An 18,334-nucleotide genomic window follows, 5' to 3' on the forward strand; every position below is an offset into this window, starting at 1 on the left:
GCGGGCGCCACCGCGCCACCTGCCGTGTGCGCCCGTCCACTCGGCGGGGTCGCAGCTGCCTCTGGAAGGCACCGAGAGGTACCAAATGGCGCAAATGACCAAAATCAAGATTGTGTAACGCGAGTTCCGGACCATAGTACCGTTTCTTCAATGTATGTGGCTCTTACGTACATTCTCGAGGTTCTCGAGGTGGATATCCTTTGGCCGCGTTGGGTAGCGAGGATTGGTGTGACGCGATCCACGCAGGCGTGTCTTCTGGCGGCCGACCGTCAGTGCACGGAGTTGCCCCTTCTCCGACTGCCCCGGCTAGTTCCCGAGTTTCGCGGGAGTGACCCCATGCGTCAAACCCGAGACCTAGCGCGGGTGGGTTGGAGGGAGCTCGCCCCGTTCCTCCCCATCGGGCCGCGTGAGCGGCCACGCCTCGCAGATTCGTTTTCGCGCCTGGGTCAGGCGCGCGGGGCATCCCCCGGGTCGCTCGACCAGCGATCCGAAGAGTGGCCGCTATGCGAGGGAAAGAGCGGGGCCCTCGACGCCTCAGTCCGGCCCTCCGAGGGGGGAAGGGAAGTGCGGGGTCCCCACGGGCGCCTCAGTTCGGCCCTCCCGAGGGGGGGAGGGGAGCAAGGGGGTGGGGGGATCAGGGCGGTGGGGAGGGGTCTCGGATTTCATGTGGCTAATACTTGCCTTTCTCGGGGAGGGGCCTCAGCCAAGCGCTCATCACAGAAGTGAGAGCTGCCCGACGTCTTCCCCTCCTCCCTCGAGGCAGCGAGTAGGCAGCGAGAGGAGGTCTCGAGCGCCTATATGAAGGTATGTGAGATGGTGATGGGAATGGGTGGTCGGGCGGTCGGGCGGTCGGGCGGGCGGGCGGGCGGGCGGGCGGGCGGGCAAGCGGGGAGAGGCGGGCGGGCGGGGCGGGGCGGGCGGGCGGGGTGATCGGAGAAGTCGTATCCACAATCCGCAGCAGCGGAGCAGCCGCAGCCGCAGCAGCTGCTGCAGCAGCAGGCAGCAGCCTGCCGCAGATTGCTGCCGTTGTCTGCGCCGCGATCCGCCGCCGCGCCGCCGCGCCGCCGCCGCCTGCGCTCGCCGCCGCCTCGTAGACGACTCCTCTCGCGCTCGGAGAGCCGCGCAGCGGGCCGCGAGGTTGTGGTCAGAGAGCAGCAGGGTTGAGATCCACAAAATCGGCCAAATTTGAGGTTGCTCGAGAGAGCCTGGAAATGGTCCCGCGCCGTTGCCCCGGTGCCGGCGCATCACGTCTCAGCCGCGATGGGCCGGTTCCGCCGCGCAGTCGAGCAGCAGGAGCTCGGAGGCAACTTTGTCGACAAACTGGTCGAGCCAAAAATCGGCGAGGAAGCGGCACCGGCGGCACGCCGGGACGAATCCGGACTGATCACATTGTTCGGCACCGCGGCGGCGAGCCGCCGCGAGCCCACAGGAGAGCTGGGCGCCGCGGCACCAGACCGCGCCGCCAGCGAGGCGAGAGCAGCAGCCGACCGGCCGTGACATGGCAGTTAGACGGCGGGATTTTTAGATAGTACCGTTTGTCTTGTTTTGCGTTTCTTCAAACGAATCCTTTAAAGTCTCGACAATCACTCAGCTGCTTATGTGGCACCGCAGAGGCTCCCTTGGGGATGCCTGAGGCCACCCCAACCACTCACCAAGCCTTACGTAGACGAATTGCGCGCTACTTTTTTCGTTTACCCACATTATAGACACCTCACTAGACCCCACATACGGTCTCGTCCGTGCCTTGCGGCCGGCGAGATTGCTAGAGGTGGAGCATGCTGCTCTAGCCTCACATGTCACTTCCTGGCGTCTGTTGTTTGTTGTGCTCTTGTTTGTTTCTCTTGGCACCTTGGAGTGCTGGGGGGGGCGACAGGGAGGATATGGCCTTGAGTTATGTGTACGCCAACTCAGGGTGTGTGGCAGCCAGCTGGCTGTGTGTCTTGTGAGCTTGTTTGTGTCTGTGTGTCGTTCGTGCGTGTCGTCATCATCTGTCTCGCGTCCACCCATACCGCGTTGGTGTCCAGTCCGAGCCTGGCTGTTCTTCACCTTTCTACCTACCTACCTACATTATGCGAGTACAGGATCGAGGTGTGCACACCGCTGCACTCGTGCTTTTGTGTTTTAGTTTTAAATTTAAAGCCGTAATGCCGTGGGGCTCACCTCTGTCGGTTCGTACACGTGGAGACGCGAGGGTCGTTTTGTGCAACTGACAACGAACCGGGGATGAGCGCGATTTCCGGCCCCCGCAACAGGGCATGCACAACGGTCAACGCCGCTCCGCTCCGCGCGCACCTCCAAGGTGAGCGCTGAAGGCTCGCACGGAGCGGGCCGACGAGGCGGCACACACGCGGGCTCCTGCTCGTTACTTTGGCTTGCCGATATGCATCCAAAGTTCCACGCTAGCTCCTCCCTCGTCACGTCTATCTTTTTAATGTATGTGGCTCTTACGTACATTCCCGGAGGAGGACTGCTGACAGGGTTTGCGATGAGGAGTGACCCGATTTTTTTAGTGTATGTGGCTCTTACGTACATTCCCGGAGGAGGACTGCTGACAGGGTTTTTGCAGTATCTCGCAAATGCCGTCCGGGCTTGCTGGGGTGTTATTGCGTTCGATCCGCCTTCGTCCCCGCCTTGTATCCCATCTCCTTGCGGTGGCTCCTGTATGAGTCCCCATATGACCATGTGATTTCTTGGCCTTCCTTGACTCCTCTCTCTGCAAACAGGACCATCACCTGCGCAGCTGCCTTGCCTAATTGTACCTCCTCGTAGCGTACGAAGTGCGTCGCCCTCGTGCCACGATTCGGCTCATTCGATGCTGCAGGCCAATCGAAGTTACAGCGCGCCGCGACGCTGTCAAAGTCGTCCTCGCTCTCGTCGTCACTTCCATCCAGCTGCGTCCCCCCTGCTGCCGTGTGTCGTGACAGTTCGTCTGGTACTGTCTCTGGTGGCTGCGCCGTTCCTGTCCGGAAGATCTCCCCAGTGTAGATGCTACACACCTCGAATTTTTCCAGCCTCCTCGTCGCCAGTAGGCCTAGTTCCCCTTCCGCTATGCTAGAGGGGCCTACCTTCGCCCCTACCACCGTGCCGCCCGTCGTTAGCATGGCCGTCGTTACTTTCGCCGCCGCCTCTGCTGCTTGTCGGCGGAGCGCCTCGCGCCTTCCCTCGTCTCCATGCTCCTGGTCTTGTTCTCTTTGTTTTCCTGCGCTTCCTGTCGCTGGGCCGGCGACGTATCCTGCCGTCTGCGTCCGCGTCCTGGCGGGCCGCTTTTCCTTCCCCTCGTCCCGTCTGTGCAGCGTTCCCGGGTCCTCACTGGCTTGCCGGGGTCATGCCTCCCCCCCCCTCTAGCGCCGCCGGAGGCGGCGTAGCTTCCGAGAAGCTCGGTCAGACACACGGGAGGTGAGAGACGGACACCACATCATTACGAATCAACGAATGACGCAAAAATACGTCACGGAGAGCGTGTAGAATGGCTACTCGAGTATATTTCGCCGAGAGCGCGAACATACCCGAAGGTGAACTGCTGACGGGGTTTGATGAGGGGCGGTTCCGACAGGGGCGTCTCGTGGTATAAACCACACTGGGCACTGGACCGCCTGCGCGTACACGTGGAGACGCGAGGGTCGTTTTGTGCAACTGACAACGAACCGGGGATGAGCGCGATTTCCGGCCCCGCAACAGGGCATGCACAGCGCCGCTCCGCTCCGCGCGCACCTCCAAGGTGAGCGCTGAAGGCTCGCACAGAGCGGGTCTGTGCATTCATGCTCATCTGCGCGCGTGCGTCGCATCATTCAGAAGGCCATCCAGCCTCCGTCCACCATCAGGTTGTGCCCGGTCTGGTACGAGCCCGCCTCGTCGCTCGCCAGCCAGCACACCGCGCTCGCAACATCGGCGGGCGTGCCGAGCCGCTTGCACGGCGTCCTGTCGTACGAGTACTGGGACACCGGACGCGCCGCCTCCTTCACGATCTTACCCGGCGCGACGCCGTTGCACGCGATCAGCTGCTCGGCGTAGTCGACGGCGATCTGCTTGGTCATGTAGACGGCGGCGGCCTTGGAGGTGCCGTATGCGAGGTTGCCCGGGCACGCCACCATGCCGTGCTGCGAGGTGATGTTGATCAGCTTGCCGCGCAAGCCCGTCTGTGCGCGCGGCTCTTGCCGCAGGAACTGCTCGACGGCAACCTGCGCGCCGACCCGCGCGCGCCCCACCCCGGCCGGGACGTACAATACTTTCTTTTTCCGCATTAAAATAAACTGGCACAAACGGGGCACAAACGGGGCACAAACGGGGCACAAAGGCAAGGCTACAACACGGGAGGCACGTACAGTGGGTGCGGGCATTAAGAAAACAGGACTCCGCGGCACGCCGCCGTTTCTAAGCCTTTCCACAGCCCTCATGCACCCCACGCCGTGGTTTCTTAGCTCCGGCCGGCACGAAGCTTGAGTTTTAGGTAAGAGGTAAGCTGCGGTCCGCGAGGGCGATGCCAGAGTCTGCCGCCGAGTCGGCTCTCTGTCTGGATGACGGGAAGACGCACACACGCCTCCACCCACTCCACTCAGAACACCGCAGACATGGAAAGTGACAAGTGCGCGCCGCAGGCGAAGAGAAATTTTGAGCTGGGCCTCCCGTTCACACTCGAGCCTCGTGTCTGGCCTTTTCTCGGGGCCGCGCCTGCGGCTCGCCGTGGTTTCTTAGATTTTTGCGGAAATCGCTGGCGGTGGTGAGGGGGGTGGTGGCAAGGGCAGTGGCGGCGATGGCATTGGCGGGGAGGGTGGTGGAGGAGAGGGATGCGGATATGGCGGCGGCGACGAGGGCGGTGGCGTAAAGGGCGGCGGTGGTGCTGGGGGTGGCGGGGAGGGCGGCGGCGGGCGTGGAGGTGCGCCTGCAGATGGTGCAGGCGGCACTGGCGGCTCAACATCATAGTCATTCGCAGGCGGCACTGGGGGCTGCACATCATAGTCATACGGGTATGCGGGGAGGGAGGGCGGCGGTGGATTTGGGGGTGGATAGTTTGGCTTCGAGCCCATGGAGCCCATATCTTTGGAGCCCACGAGCCCACGCCGTCCACCTTGGGCGTCGGCGGGTTTCACAATGCAGTTGGCCGTGACGGCCCGGATCTCGTTGTCGGCCAGGAGGTCGTCGATCGCCGCGTCGCTCGCATGGACTGCGATCGCCTCGACCGATAGCTCTTGAGCGATCTCTGCGCCGACCGACAGAGCTTTGGCTCGTAGCGCGGGGGACGGGAGCGCGGTTGGCGAGAGCACTACCAGAAAGCCGTCATGGCCGTCGTGGCACTCTTGGATGGACTCTTGGAGGCGGCGGCGGCGGCGGGAGGCGCCGGGATTAATGGGGATCGCCGCGGTGAGCGAGAGCACGGCGGCGAGTGCGTCCATCGGGTGACATGACAGTGGACCACCGCGTCGCGGTCGCGTTAACGTTTGTCGTTTCGCCCGACGCCCGTCCCTTCACAGCCTTGTTATTGAGAATTTTACAACAAAACTCCCTCGCACAACACTGGGCACGGGACTGGCGCGCACTGGCACTAACACAGGTACTGACGTACACCACGGGAGCCGCCTAAGCGACTCCTGCGAGGGCGGCGAGGCACTTAGCTCCGTGCACCCGCCCGCCCCCGTTCGTTAGTTATTGAGAAGAAAATACCTCCTATGGCTGTGCGCTGGTCTGTGAGAGGTTGACTGCGGACAGTTCTCCCGCGTCGTCACGCAGCAGTGGAATGGCCCGCTCGCGTTGGACGCGCTCATGCCGTGGCGGTTGGCGCCACCGCGACTGCAAGGGTTGCAGTGCTTCTCCATACGAGCCGGCTGCCCGAGCAGTACGTGCCAGATGTGCTCAAAGGCGGAGCCCGCCCAGTTGAGGCCAAAGTTGGCCCGCTTGTCGAGCTGAGTCGCCTTCTCTGCGCTGGCGCCGTCAAAGGTGAGGGCCACCTCGCTGCCCACCTCGTACAGCTGCCGTGGGTTCCTGCGCAGTGCGCGGCGCGACGCGAGGAACTGCGCGCAACAATCGAACGACACGGTCCTGATGCCCTTTGGCGACCTCGGCAGGTGCGGCGTCTCCTCAAACGGGAAGCCGGTGCCCCACTGGTTCCAGAGCTCCGTGTATCCCGGCTGCCAGTCTTCGTAGTGCAGGGAACGGTCTGTGACGTAGATGGTCGGCACGATCGGCAGGAAGTCGGCGGCGGCGTCCACAGTCCATTCTCGAGGCTCCTCGCGCCACAGGCAATCCGACACGCGGTTCAGCAGGGAAGGGTCGCCGTGCGGCTTGCCTTGGAGGAAGATGACCCACTGCGGCAGCGTGTCGTAGCGCTCGGCAATATATCGCAAGTACGACGGCGCCTCGCGTCCACGGTTGGGCATGAAGCGGCGGCGGCAGCACTCGCCGCAGGTCATATTGCGCATTGCGTCCGGCGTCACGTACGAGGGACTGCGCGTGCCTGAGTCGACAACTTGATAGAGCGTGATGGGCGACCCGCGCACCAGCGGCGAGATGCTCTCGTACGGCTCGTCCCAGCGCGCCCAGACAAACTCGAGCCAGCCGCCGAAGGTGCAAGCCATGGGGTCGGTCCTGCGCGTCGCCACAGACGGCGGCGCGCGAGAGCTGTTGCGAGTGGTGCTGGGCGAAGCCCCAGGCGCTGCCGGAGAGGCTGTGCCGTAGTCGGTGCGGTCGACGGCGCTCGGGCCCGGTGCCCCAACTGCCAACCTCTTTGGCGCGATTTGTGGATGATTCTCTTGGTTGGCCGGGCGGCGCGATGCCGGGGCCGCCCTGGCTTTCGACGAGACAAATCTTGCGATTCACAGCCTTGTTATTGAGAAGAAAATACCTCCGATGGCGCTGTGCGCTGGCCTGTGAGAGGTTCACACACACTCCACTTTCGGGGTGTGCACTGTAACTAGTCGGCCCCGTGAACCCCTTCACGTGACGGTTTTGAAAAGCGGCCGCGCAAGCTATGACCACACGTGCACCGGTCTCTCAAAGAGATTGTGACGGGGGCGGCCCGGTGTCACCTAGAGGGATAACTTGCGGCTTCCCACGCATGGGCCCTCAGGCGCTCACACGAGAGCGGGCCTCCTGCACAGCGCCGCCCGCCGGCGCCGCATGGTGAAAGCTGATGTTGCCTACAACGCACGGAACCCTCGGTCCGGACGTGGCCGACACATTGGCCGCGCAACCCGGACGGTGCCGCTACCGACGCAGCCGGCGGCCGCCGCCACAGCCTGCCCCGCCTCTCCGGTGCCGCCGGCGGTCTGTTCTGCTGGCTGTGCCGCGGCGCCGGTGCAATCGAGGGAGACCACGCAGCCCTCGAAGGGGCGGAGGTACCTAACACTCGTCCGCCAACCACTTCTGCGCACCGGCGCCTACAGCCGGAGCCCTCGAATGTGGCGGAGGGCCTCCCTCCGCTTAGGGCTGCAGGGAAGGGACTCCCGCTCCCACCCCCCCCCCCCCTCTCACGGAGAAGTGGCCGGTCGGTTTTCCATTGCCCCTCTCTCTACCCGAGGCGCCCCGTCTACTCATTCGATGACGAGGCGGAGGCGGCACACTTGCGGCGCTGATTCGTGGCGGCGCCGAGCGGGCGGCCGCAGGGTTAGGGTTAGGGTTAGGGTTAGGGTTAGGGTTTGGGTTAGGGTCTGGGTTAGGGTCAGGGTTAGGGTCAGGGTTAGGGGTAGGGTTGGGGTCACACTCGGCTCTGATTCGTGGCGGCGCCGAGTGTACTAACGGGGGCGGAGGCGGCACACTTGTGGCTCTGATTCGTGGCGGCGCCGAGCGGGCGGCCGCAGCGGCCGGCAGCGTCGTAGAGGGAGGTCCAACGGTACGACTTGTCCCACCAGCCGGTGGAGCCGAGGAAGTACCACCCTTCGGCGCGCGCGAGGAGGAATGCGGCGACGTGAGGCAGCGGGTCCTCGTCCGCGGACTTGTAGTAGGTGTGCACAGTCGCCGCGACGCCGCGAGAGGACTCCTGCAGCATGTTGCGCAGCGTGCCGGCGCCGTCGTCGCGCGGCGCCACGTCGCCTCGGAAGCTCTCGTAGTAGACCGAGTACCGCGCGCCGCGCAGCGCCTCGAGCAGCCGCGACTCGTTGAGCCAGATCCGCTGCCGCGCCTGCGAGTCAATGAGCCCTCGCATCGAGGTTGGGACTCTATCGCCTGGCAGGTAGGCCTCCGCCGCCTCGCCGGCCTCGCAAAGCTCCCCACGTGGCGCAATCTCGGGTAATCTCGGGTAATCTCGGGTAATCTCGCCGGCCTCGCAAAGCTCCCCACGTTAGCAAACATCGGCGCCTTGCCGCGCGCGTTCAGGAGGCGCGCTGAGCGACGAGCGACATCTAGTGTCCCGTCCAGAAGCGCCTCGCAGCCGCTCCAGACTGCCGCGCCCCCGGAGGCGGGGACCGTGGAGCAGTTTGGGACGTTGACGACGCGCCGGCCCCACGGTCGCACCTCGAAGAGTGCAGCCGAGGTGCGGCCGAGGTGCGGCCGAGATGCAGCCGAGGTGCAGCCGAGGGGCAGCCGAGGTGCAGCCGAGGGGCAGCCGAGGTGCAGCCGAGGGGCAGCCGAGGTGCAGCCGAGGTGCAGCCGAGGGGCAGCCGAGGGGCAGCCGAGGGGCAGCCGAGGGGCAGCCGAGGGGCAGCCGAGGGGCAGCCGAGGGGCAGCCGAGGTGCAGCCGAGGTGCAGCCGAGGTGCAGCCGAGGTGCAGCCGAGGTACGGCCGAGGTGCGGCCGAGGTGCAGCCGAGACCAGTCTAGAGACGGCCGCACCTCTGGGATATCGTAGCCGTAGTTGAAGGCGTCGAAGAAGACGCCGTCGATGGTGGGGGAGAGGGCGAGCGGCAGGACGATGTGCTCGACGTAGTAGTCGCGCGCCGAGGAGTTTGCAAAGTTCCAGAACCAGCCGACGCAGTGCGGAGAGGCGGAGCGCATCTGCTGGCAGTTTGTGCGCGAGAACTCGGGCTTGCCGTCGGTCGAGAGCAGGAAGAAGCCCTCGTACTCTGGCTTGTGCATCAGCGGCCACACCGCCGCGTTCATCCCAAACGCCCAGCCAAAGGACGCGTAGACGAGCACGGGCAGCGCTGGGTGGCGGTCCTTGAGGAGAGCGGCCTGGGCGAGCTGCGGGTAGATCACGGCGGTCATGTCCGTCGAAGTGGCGAGGTGCTGCCAGCCTAGCATGCTGCACCGCGTTCTGAACTAAGAGAACATGGGAGTGATTACAAATCGAGCCCCGTGCGCGCCTAGGATCGCGAGCGAGTACCGGCCAATCTCCTCCAGCTGCGCTGCCGATTCCCACTCGGTGCCATTTGCTCCGAACCACGCAGCAGGGAACCGGCTCCAGTTATACGCGCCGAAGACACCCGCTGCCGGCGGGGTCGGAAGTGGCCTGGGAAGTGGCGACATGATTTGGAGCCGTCGCCGCGGTTCGAGTCCCCCAACAAAACAAGGCCGGCATTTCTTCCCATCCTCCATTCATGCATCCCCGTCATGCTGGGGTGATCAGTAGTAGGGAGCTCGCCGTCCACAACGTGGGGCTCAATGGATATGAGGAACGCGGGGCTCCGATAGGGTCCCGCGCCGGTCGGGTTGGTGTACCGACGGGGACCCTAACCCGCTGAACCTCCCGGCTAGGCCGGTAGGGGACGGGGCGGCACTCGTATAGCAAGGCCCGTGGGGCACTCGCCACGGGCCGCTCCCACATGTCCCGGGCACAACTCCTCCGGAGAGTTCGCCCATCACAGGACCGATGTCCATGTGGGTCAGTCAGTGTTCGTTGTGGCGACCGAGTGCTCGCTGAGCGGCACCGAAGTGTGTCGCTACGGGCGGGATATGCTAGCTATTCTCGATTGCTCACCTTGATGCGATTGCTTGCGCGAAGGCAGCGGAGGCGCGCAGCGAGAGACAAGCGATCCTGCTGCTGCAAGAGCAAAGCAGGTTAGGCCGAGCGACTGTCGACTCGAGCGTTGGTCGATCTGCGCGTGTAGGCGGAGCAGATAACCACCACGGCCGCGGCACACCTCGCAAAGGTGGCCCATGTGTACAGCGCGCCGAGAGGTCGCGCGACGGGGCCGAGTCGAGCGTCGCGCTCAAGTCGTTGCCTCTGGTCTGCATCGTGCGCCACACGGCGGCGCGTCGATAGCGATGTAGCGCCCCAGGGGCACCCGAGAGGGCGCCTGCGCGGCTGAGGGGCGCGCTAGAGCGGCACGGTGAGCCCTAGCGAGGCGCGGGGCGCGCTCGAGCGGGCAGCCGCTATGAATATCTGAGTATGCCGAGATGAGGCATGCTCGTGTAAGAGGCGGCGAGGCGGCTGCGGCTGCAGGCGGCCTTCTCGCCAAAGGCACGCGGCGCGAAGGCGTGCGGTGCGTGTAGAGGAGGCGCGGCCCGCCTCGCGAAGGCGGCCAGCGCATGTGTGGCGCGCCGAGAGGTCGCCCAGCGCGGCGGAGTCGGGCGTCGCGCTCGATCGACTCGAGCAGCTGTCTCTGGTTTGCGTCGTGCGCCACACGGCGGCGCGTCGCGGGCAATGACGCGCCTCGAGGGCACTCGGGAGGGTGCCTGTCTGGCTGAGGGGCGCGCTACAGCGGCATGGTGAGCCCTAGCGAGGCGCGGGGCGCGCTCGAGCGGGCGGCCGCTATGAATCTCTGAGTATGCCGAGATGAGGCATGCTCGTGTGAGAGGCGGAGAGGCGACTGCGGCTGCAGGCGGCCTTCTCGCCAAAGGCACCGCGGCGCGAAGGCGTGCGGTGCGTGTAGAGGAGGCGCAGGGCGCCTCGCGAAGGCGGCGAGCGCATGTGTGGCGCGCCGAGAGGTCGTTCGACGCAGCAAAGTAGAGCGTCGCGCTCGATCGACTCGAGCAGCTGTCTCTGGTTTGCGTCGCGCGCCACACGGCGGCGCGTCGCGGGCGATGAAGCGCCTCGAGAGCACTCGGGAGGGTGCCTGTGCGGCTGAGGGGCGCGCTAGAGCGGCACGGTGAGCCCTAGCGAGGCGCGGGGCGCGCTCGAGCGGGCGGCCGCTATGAATCTCTGAGTATGCCGAGATGAGGCATGCTCGTGTGAGAGGCGGAGAGGCGACTGCGGCTGCAGGCGGCCTTCTCGCCAAAGGCACGCGGCGCGAAGGCGTGCGGTGCGTGTAGAGGAGGCGCAGGGCGCCTCGCGAAGGCGGCCAGCGCATGTGTGGCGCGCCGAGAGGTCGTTCGACGCAGCGAAGTAGAGCGTCGCGCTCGATCGACTCGAGCAGCTGCCTCTGGTTCGCGTCGCGCGCCACACGGCGGCGCGTCGCGGGCGATGAAGCGCCTCGAGAGCACTCGGGAGGGTGCCTGTGCGGCTAAGGGGGCGCGCTGGAGCAGCCCAGTGAGCCCTAGCGAGGCGCGGGGCGCGCTCGAGCGGGCGGCCGCTATGAATCTCTGAGTATGCCGAGATGAGGCATGCTCGTGTAAGGGGCGGCGAGGCGGCTGCGGCTGCAGGCGGCCTTCTCGCCAAAGGCACGCGACGCGAAGGCGTGCGGTGCGTGTAGAGGAGGCGCGGCCCGCCTCGCGAAGGCGGCGAGCGCATGTGTGGCGCGCCGAGAGGTCGTTCGACGCAGCGAAGTAGAGCGTCGCGCTCGATCGACTCGAGCAGCCGCCTCTGGTCTGCATCTCGCGCCACGAGGAGGCACGCCGCGAGCTAGGGGGGCGCCTCGAGGGCACTCGGGAGGGTGCCTCGCGAAGGCGGCCAGCGCATGTGTGGCGCGCCGAGAGGTCGTTCGACGCAGCGAAGTAGAGCGTCGCGCTCGATCGACTCGAGCAGCCGTCTCTCTGGTTCGCGTCGTGCGCCACACGGCGGCGCGTCGCGGGCGATGAAGCGCCTCGAGGGCACTCGGGACGGTGCCTGTGCGGCTGAGGGGCGTGCTGTAGCGGCACGGTGAGCCCCAGCGAGGCGCGGGGCGCGCCCGAGCGGGCGGCCGCTATGAATCTCTGGGTATGCCGAGAAGTGGCATGCTCGTGTAAGAGGAGGAGAGGCGGCTGCGGCTGCCGGCGGCCTTCTCGCCAAAGGCACGCGGCGCGAAGGCGTGCGGTGCGTGTAGAGGAGGCGCAGGGCGCCTCGCGAAGGCGGCCAGCGCATGTGCAGCGCGCCGAGAGGTCGCCCAGCGCGGCGGAGTCGGGCGTCGCGCTCGATCGACTCGAGCAGCTGCCTCTGGTTTGCGTCGTGCGCCACACGGCGGCGCGTCGCGGGCGATGAAGCGCATCGAGAGCACTCGGGAGGGTGCCTGTCTGGCTGAGGGGCGCGCTACAGCGGCACGGTGAGCCCTAGCGAGGCGCGGGGCGCGCTCGAGCGGGCGGCCGCTATGAATCTCTGAGTATGCCGAGATGAGGCATGCTCGTGTAAGAGGCGGAGAGGCGACTGCGGCTGCAGGCGGCCTTCTCGCCAAAGGCACGCGGCGCGAAGGCGTGCGGTGCGTGTAGAGGAGGCGCAGGGCGCCTCGCAAAGGCGGCTAGCGCATGTGTGGCGCGCCGAGAGGTCGTTCGACGCAGCGAAGTAGAGCGTCGCGCTCGATCGACCCGAGCAGCTGTCTCTGGTTCGCGTCGCGCGCCACACGGCGGCGCGTCGCGGGCGATGAAGCGCCTCGAGAGCACTCGGGACGGTGCCTGTGCGGCTGAGGGGCGTGCTGTAGCGGCACGGTGAGCCCTAGCGAGGCGCGGGGCGCGCCCGAGCGGGCGGCCGCTATGAATCTCTGGGTATGCCGAGATGAGGCATGCTCGTGTAAGAGGAGGAGAGGCGGCTGCGGCTGCCGGCGGCCTTCTCGCCAAAGGCACGCGGCGCGAAGGCGTGCGGTGCGTGTAGAGGAGGCGCAGGGCGCCTCGCGAAGGCGGCCAGCGCATGTGCAGCGCGCCGAGAGGTCGCTCAGCGCGGCGGAGTCGGGCGTCGCGCTCGATCGACTCGAGCAGCTGCCTCTGGTTTGCGTCGTGCGCCACACGGCGGCGCGTCGCGGGCGATGAAGCGCCTCGAGGGCACTCGGGAGGGTGCCTGTCTGGCTGAGGGGCGCGCTACAGCGGCATGGTGAGCCCTAGCGAGGCGCGGGGCGCGCTCGAGCGGGCAGCCGCTATGAATCTCTGAGTATGCCGAGATGAGGCATGCTCGTGTGAGAGGCGGAGAGGCGGCTGCGGCTGCAGGCGGCCTCCTCGCCAAAGTCACGCGGCGCGAAGGTGTGCGGTGCATGTAGAGGAGGCGCGGCCTGCCTCGCGAAGGCGGCGAGCGCATGTGTGGCGCGCCGAGAGGTCGTTCGACGCAGCGAAGTAGAGCGTCGCGCTCGATCGACCCGAGCAGCTGTCTCTGGTTCGCGTCGCGCGCCACACGGCGGCGCGTCGCGGGCGATGAAGCGCCCCGAGGGCACTCGGGAGGGTGCCTGTGCGGCTGAGGGGCGCGCTAGAGCGGCACGGTGAGCCCTAGCGAGGCGCGGGGCGCGCTCGAGCGGGCGGCCGCTATGAATCTCTGAGTATGCCGAGATGAGGCATGCTCGTGTGAGAGGCGGAGAGGCGACTGCGGCTGCAGGCGGCCTTCTCGCCAAAGGCACGCGGCGCGAAGGCGTGCGGTGCGTGTAGAGGAGGCGCAGGGCGCCTCGCGAAGGCGGCGAGCGCATGTGTGGCGCGCCGAGAGGTCGCTCAGCGCGGCGGAGCCGAGCATCGGACGCGCTCGATCGACCCGAGCAACTGTCGCTGGTTTGCGTCGCGCGCCACACGGCGGCACGTCGCTGCAGCGCGCCCCGAGGGCACTCGGGAGGGTGCGAGTGAATAGGGACGGCTCCGACGCTATCATTGAGTTGCTGTCGTGGGCGTGCCACGCCCTCGATCGTCGGCGAGAGGCACCCAGCGAGCGGCTAGCGCGGGGGGCCGATCGTCATTGGGTCATTATCGTGGGCGTGCCGCCCTCGATCGTCTGCGATGGGCGCCCAGCGAGCGCAGAGCGCGGGGGGGCGACACACGCGACAGGTGCTCTGTGAGCGACCTGTGAATGATAGATGTGAACAGGCGAGGTTTGACGCCATCGCCCTCACGCCCTGCATGGTGGCAGAGAAGGGGAAGGTCGGTGGGTGCGCGAAGCGTTGTCGCGGGGCCCAGAGCCGGGCGCGAGGCGCTCGGCTGCGGTAGGCCAGTGGGTGAGCGCCATTGGGCGGCTCAGCCATAGGCACGTCGTAGGAACGCGTTGTCTTGAAAGTAGGCGCGTACGTCCTCTTTCGTTTTCACAGCAGAGCCAGACTCTGTGTGTGAGGGCTGGATGCACCACAGTACTCCGGTGTGAAGAAAGGCTACCGCCCCGCTCGTACCTCGCGGGGCTATCGCTCATTCTTCCCATCCTCCATTCATGCATCCCCGTCATGCTGGGGTGATCAGTAGTAGGGAGCTCGCCGTCCACAACGTGGGGCTCAATGGATATGAGGAACGCGGGGCTCCGATAGGGTCCCGCGCCGGTCGGGTTGGTGTACCGACGGGGACCCTAACCCGCTGAACCTCCATCGAGTAAGTATTGAAGTGGGTTAGGATCGAGAGAGCTCGTATCCATTGAGTCCCGTGTGGAGGGATCGAGATCATTCGTTTACATGATGTGTACAAATTTCATCCTTCCCCTGAGCGCACGAGAGCGACAGGAGCGCACGAGAGCGACTGTAGTGGAGTCACTAGTGCGCAATGACGGCGCTAGCGGTCTTCGGGTCCGCACCCCTCTCCGTCTCGCGCCTCGGCGGCGGCGAGCGGCTCGCATCAGCTCACCTGTTCCTCGCGGTGGCTAGCCACCCTTTCTCCGGGCTCGAGCCGTAGAAGTGGCGAGTGGTCTCATGAGCGCACTGCTGGTGGCTGGCGGTCCTCGGGTCCGCACCCCTTCTCCCAACTCGAGCCGTGGTGGCGAGTGGTCTCATGAGCGCACCGATGGTGGCTGGCGGTCCTCGGGTCCGCACCCCTTCTCCCAACTCGAGCCGTGGTGGCGAGTGGTCTTCTGAGCGCACCGTTGGTGGCCGGCGGTCCTCGGGTCCGCACCCCTGCGCATCAGAGTGTATCTCGGCGAGGCCGCTGCGCTCACACGCATGTGATGCGAGCCTGCGCCACTCCATCCGGCCCGCAGTGGGCCCACGGGATGGTGAAGGGCACATGCGTAGAGAAGTGCGAGGGTGAGAGGCACTGGATTTCCAGAGTGCTCGCGACGGTCGGGAAGCGATCCCGCGTGGCAGCCCCGATGTAGGCGCACCGCCTGGCACCCTCACTTCACCCTCTCTGCTGCATGTTCGAGCTGTGGTTGGCTCTGAAGCAACTTGGCCGACAAAACTTTTCTGTCAGAATCGTCGCAGAAGCAGGACGGCCCGCTGGCAGGAGCGGAGCCGGTCGGTTTCCATTGTCAAGGCCGGCCAGAAGGTGTGTGGTGACGGCGCCGTGGCAGGAGTGCGGAGAAGAGCTCGCCGAACGCGAGCAGCAGATGTCCAAAGTGTGCCAGCGCGAGAGCCTCGCGAGCGGGCGCAGAAGGAGCTCGCCGTGACACGATGCCGGGCGGTGGTGGTGGGTGCTCTGGCGACTGTGCACAGTGGGCAAAGTCAGGCTGCAACAGGGCAGCACGATGGTAGTGCCCTGCTGCAGCCTGGCCTGACATGCACAGGGCGAACAGAGGCGGTACTATCGTCCGGCGCTCGTCGTCAAATCTGGGCCAACTTCGACCGCCGCCACAGCTCGCCACGAGCACGCAGCGACAAAATGTTGACTGTACGGAAGTTGAGGCTGGTCCAGAGGAAGAGGCTGCCGTGCGAGCCGGCAGCAGGCTGGCTCGTTGTGGACTGCCGCGGCGACTTTTATGGGCTTCTCTGTACATAGTACCGAATACGGTACTATGGTTTACCCACATTATGCGAGTAGTGTCCTCGCAACTTCCTCGTCGGCACACACACATGCTCGCCTGTGTCTCCGAGCGCACAAGCCGCGACAGCGATGAAACGGGCGATGAGTGTCCTGCTCTCTGCTGACCTGCTGCCAACCATATTCGCTCACCTACCGCTGGCCGACTACTTCCACGCCGCGTCCACATGCCGGGATTGGCAGAACGCTCAAGCGGAGGACTGGCTTGAAGAGCCAAAACCATTCGCATTGTGCAGTGCTGAGCCGCTCGAGGCTCTGAGGTTGCTCGCGCAGTGCCAGGCGCGCGGAATTCGCTCGGCGCGAGTGACGGAGGCGTGCTTGCGACGGCTGCGCAGCGCGCTGGCGCGGATAAAGCGTGGCACACCCGACACGGAGCGTGAGACGGCGCTTCTGGAACAGCGCGAGACGACTCGGGCGCAGCTGAGGGCCGCGGCCGTGGTGCCAACGCTGGTCGCCGCGCTGACCGAGCACGCTGGCCGTACCGCCGTGCAGTTGGTGGGCTGCGACGTGCTGCAGAGGCTCAGCTCATCCCGCAGGGCGCCCTTGTAGACGATGCTGTGATGCGCAGCACGGTCAACGCCGGTATCGTGCCGCTGCTCCTTGCCAACCTACGCCATGGTGGTGCGTGTGCCGACGACTCCAAGCTGGTGCTGCTCAGAGCGTCGCTCGGTGCAGCCCGCCACCTTGGCCGCGCCTCGCTTCTCCGCGAGGCCGTGGGCGCGCCACCGCTGCCCTCGGTCGTCGATGCGCTGCTCGCCGCCATCGACCACCTCATGGACGTGTGCGCGCGTGGCAAGGCGTCAGTGATCTTCTCGCCAAAACCGTCCCGCCGTCACCGCCGCGCCGCCGCCGCCGCCACCGCCACCGTCGATGCCGTCACTGACACGGCGGGTATATTGGGTGGTCTAATCGAGGAGAGGAGTGAGGAGCGCCCGGCGCGTGGTGGCTCGGCGCCCCTTCCGCGCGACCGCGCAACGCACTCCCTCTGGATCGACCGAGTGGTGCGTCTCCTCGACGCTACCGCGCGCTTCTCCGACGGCGCCATCTGCATCGGTAGCAATGGCGCGATGCGGGCGGCGGTCGCTGCGTCGCGTGCGGCGCGGCTGCTGCTCTGGCTCGCGAGCAGCCGCCATCCCACCACGGCCACTGTGTCCCCGCCAGATGACGATCGCGGCACTGGCCTGCTCATAGCCGAAGACCACCCAAGTTGGCTGGCGGTGGTGCTGCGCCGCGGCGGCCTCGAGGCGGTGGCGCGCAATCTCCTGGCGGCGGAGGCGCGCGCCGAGCGCATGCGGCAGGGGTGGGAACAGAAGCAGTGGGCGGGCATGCGTTCGCATCAGTGCGCTCCGCTGCGCAAAGCCCTGACGTGGCTCGTGCGCCGTGAGGAGGAGATGGGGCTCGGCGTGGGTGGCACCGAGGGCATCACGTGTGTTGTCGCACGCGCTTGCGCAGCCTCAACGCGAGCGCGCGACTTCAGCCGCGGCTGTTGGTGGCACGTCCCCGATGAGGTGAGGACTCGTGCGGCATCCGACCTCGGAGAGCTCTGTCGCAACGGCTGTCTATCCGCCACCGCCATCTCCCCCCCTTCCCCCCCCCCCGCCCTCGCCGCCTAGGGCGTGGCAGACGGTGAAGCAACGAACGAGCTAGCATGGTGCATGCGGGGAGAGAGACATTGTGCACGGAGAGTGTGCATCGCCGCTCTTAACGGAGTCGCTTAGGCGGCTCTCCGGTGGTGTGCCGGTGTGTGTGCTAGTGTGCGCGCCAGTCTCTCCCCTGCAGGCATAAGCCCGTTTGGTATTCGAATACGGCTTTACCTGGGTTTCCGCTACGTCAATAATGCGCTAAAACGGAAGCAACAGCCTCCAGTCACACACTCACATGGAGCTCCTCGCTCGCCCGCCTGGCGACGGCAGCGGCCATGGCGACGCTGACGGCGGCGGCACTTGTGGCGGTGAGAGACGAGTGTGAGACAAAGGGCGGCGGGGATGGAGGGCGGGAGCGACGGGGATGGTGACGGTGACGGTGGCGAGGGAGAGGAAGGGGGTCCATTAACACCAGACAGCGAGAGGGGCGGGGAGGAAAGGGGGAGAGAGGAAACCCCACGGCGATGCCAGAAGCGGCAGGGGCACGATGAACAGGTAGACAACGGCCAAGGCGATGGCGAGGACGAGGAGACACGGGACGACGGCAGGCGAGACGAGGAGGACGGAGGCGAGGGCAGAGACAGCGCCGCAGTCGACAGAGGCGACAACGATGGAGAGGGGGAGGGAACGACAACGCGCACAGAGGATGAGGATATAAACTGGGACGACGCAGCGGAGGGGATAGACGAGGGAATCGAGGGACCGGAGGGCTTTCGCGACAGCGACGATGACGACGAAGGCAGGGGAGGAGACGGAGGGGCGACACGCAGGAGGAGCGAAATCGCGAACGGCCCGAGCAGAGAGGGCGACGGCGGAGCACGAGGGGGCAACGGAGACG

At 66.2% G+C, this 18,334-nt stretch overlaps 5 protein-coding genes across 5 annotated transcripts in view; 1 reads left to right on the forward strand and 4 right to left on the reverse strand.

Moving 5' to 3' along the window:
• EMIHUDRAFT_214982 (hypothetical protein) overlaps nt 1-135 on the reverse strand; it is a gene marked incomplete at both ends in the record, with an annotated part of 3,122 nt that extends 2,987 nt beyond the window's left edge. The window contains one exon of the mRNA XM_005763514.1: nt 20-135. Coding sequence (XP_005763571.1) covers nt 20-135 — 116 coding nt within the window. The remainder of the gene's footprint in view (nt 1-19) is intronic.
• Nucleotides 136-3,788: 3,653 nt separating this feature from the next.
• EMIHUDRAFT_214985 (hypothetical protein) lies at nt 3,789-4,337 on the reverse strand (the record flags this gene model as incomplete). The annotated part of the gene is made up of 2 exons (XM_005763515.1): nt 3,789-4,163; nt 4,323-4,337. The coding sequence occupies 2 exons, from the start codon at nt 4,335-4,337 to the stop codon at nt 3,789-3,791; spliced, it is 390 nt and encodes a 129-aa protein (XP_005763572.1).
• Nucleotides 4,338-4,920: 583 nt separating this feature from the next.
• On the reverse strand, nt 4,921-6,569 carry EMIHUDRAFT_214986 (hypothetical protein; the record flags this gene model as incomplete). Its single annotated transcript, XM_005763516.1, has 3 exons — nt 4,921-4,943; nt 5,066-5,260; nt 5,702-6,569. 3 exons carry the CDS (start codon nt 6,567-6,569, stop codon nt 4,921-4,923), a joined length of 1,086 nt encoding a protein of 361 aa, XP_005763573.1.
• Nucleotides 6,570-6,899: 330 nt separating this feature from the next.
• EMIHUDRAFT_452510 (hypothetical protein) lies at nt 6,900-9,403 on the reverse strand. Its single transcript, XM_005763517.1, has 6 exons — nt 9,229-9,403; nt 8,759-9,159; nt 8,248-8,442; nt 7,749-8,110; nt 7,202-7,332; nt 6,900-7,130 (listed from the first exon to the last, which is right to left on the reverse strand). Exons 1-6 carry the CDS (start codon nt 9,389-9,391, stop codon nt 7,057-7,059), a joined length of 1,326 nt encoding a protein of 441 aa, XP_005763574.1. The 5' UTR covers nt 9,392-9,403; the 3' UTR covers nt 6,900-7,056.
• Nucleotides 9,404-15,925: 6,522 nt separating this feature from the next.
• On the forward strand, nt 15,926-17,500 carry EMIHUDRAFT_104897 (hypothetical protein; the record flags this gene model as incomplete). The annotated part of the gene is made up of 3 exons (XM_005763518.1): nt 15,926-16,229; nt 16,346-17,279; nt 17,467-17,500. The coding sequence occupies 3 exons, from the start codon at nt 15,926-15,928 to the stop codon at nt 17,498-17,500; spliced, it is 1,272 nt and encodes a 423-aa protein (XP_005763575.1).
• Nucleotides 17,501-18,334: the final 834 nt, after the last annotated feature.

This window comes from Emiliania huxleyi (assembly GCF_000372725.1).
Source record: "Emiliania huxleyi CCMP1516 unplaced genomic scaffold EMIHUscaffold_63, whole genome shotgun sequence".
Taxonomy (NCBI): Eukaryota; Haptophyta; order Isochrysidales; family Noelaerhabdaceae; genus Emiliania; species Emiliania huxleyi.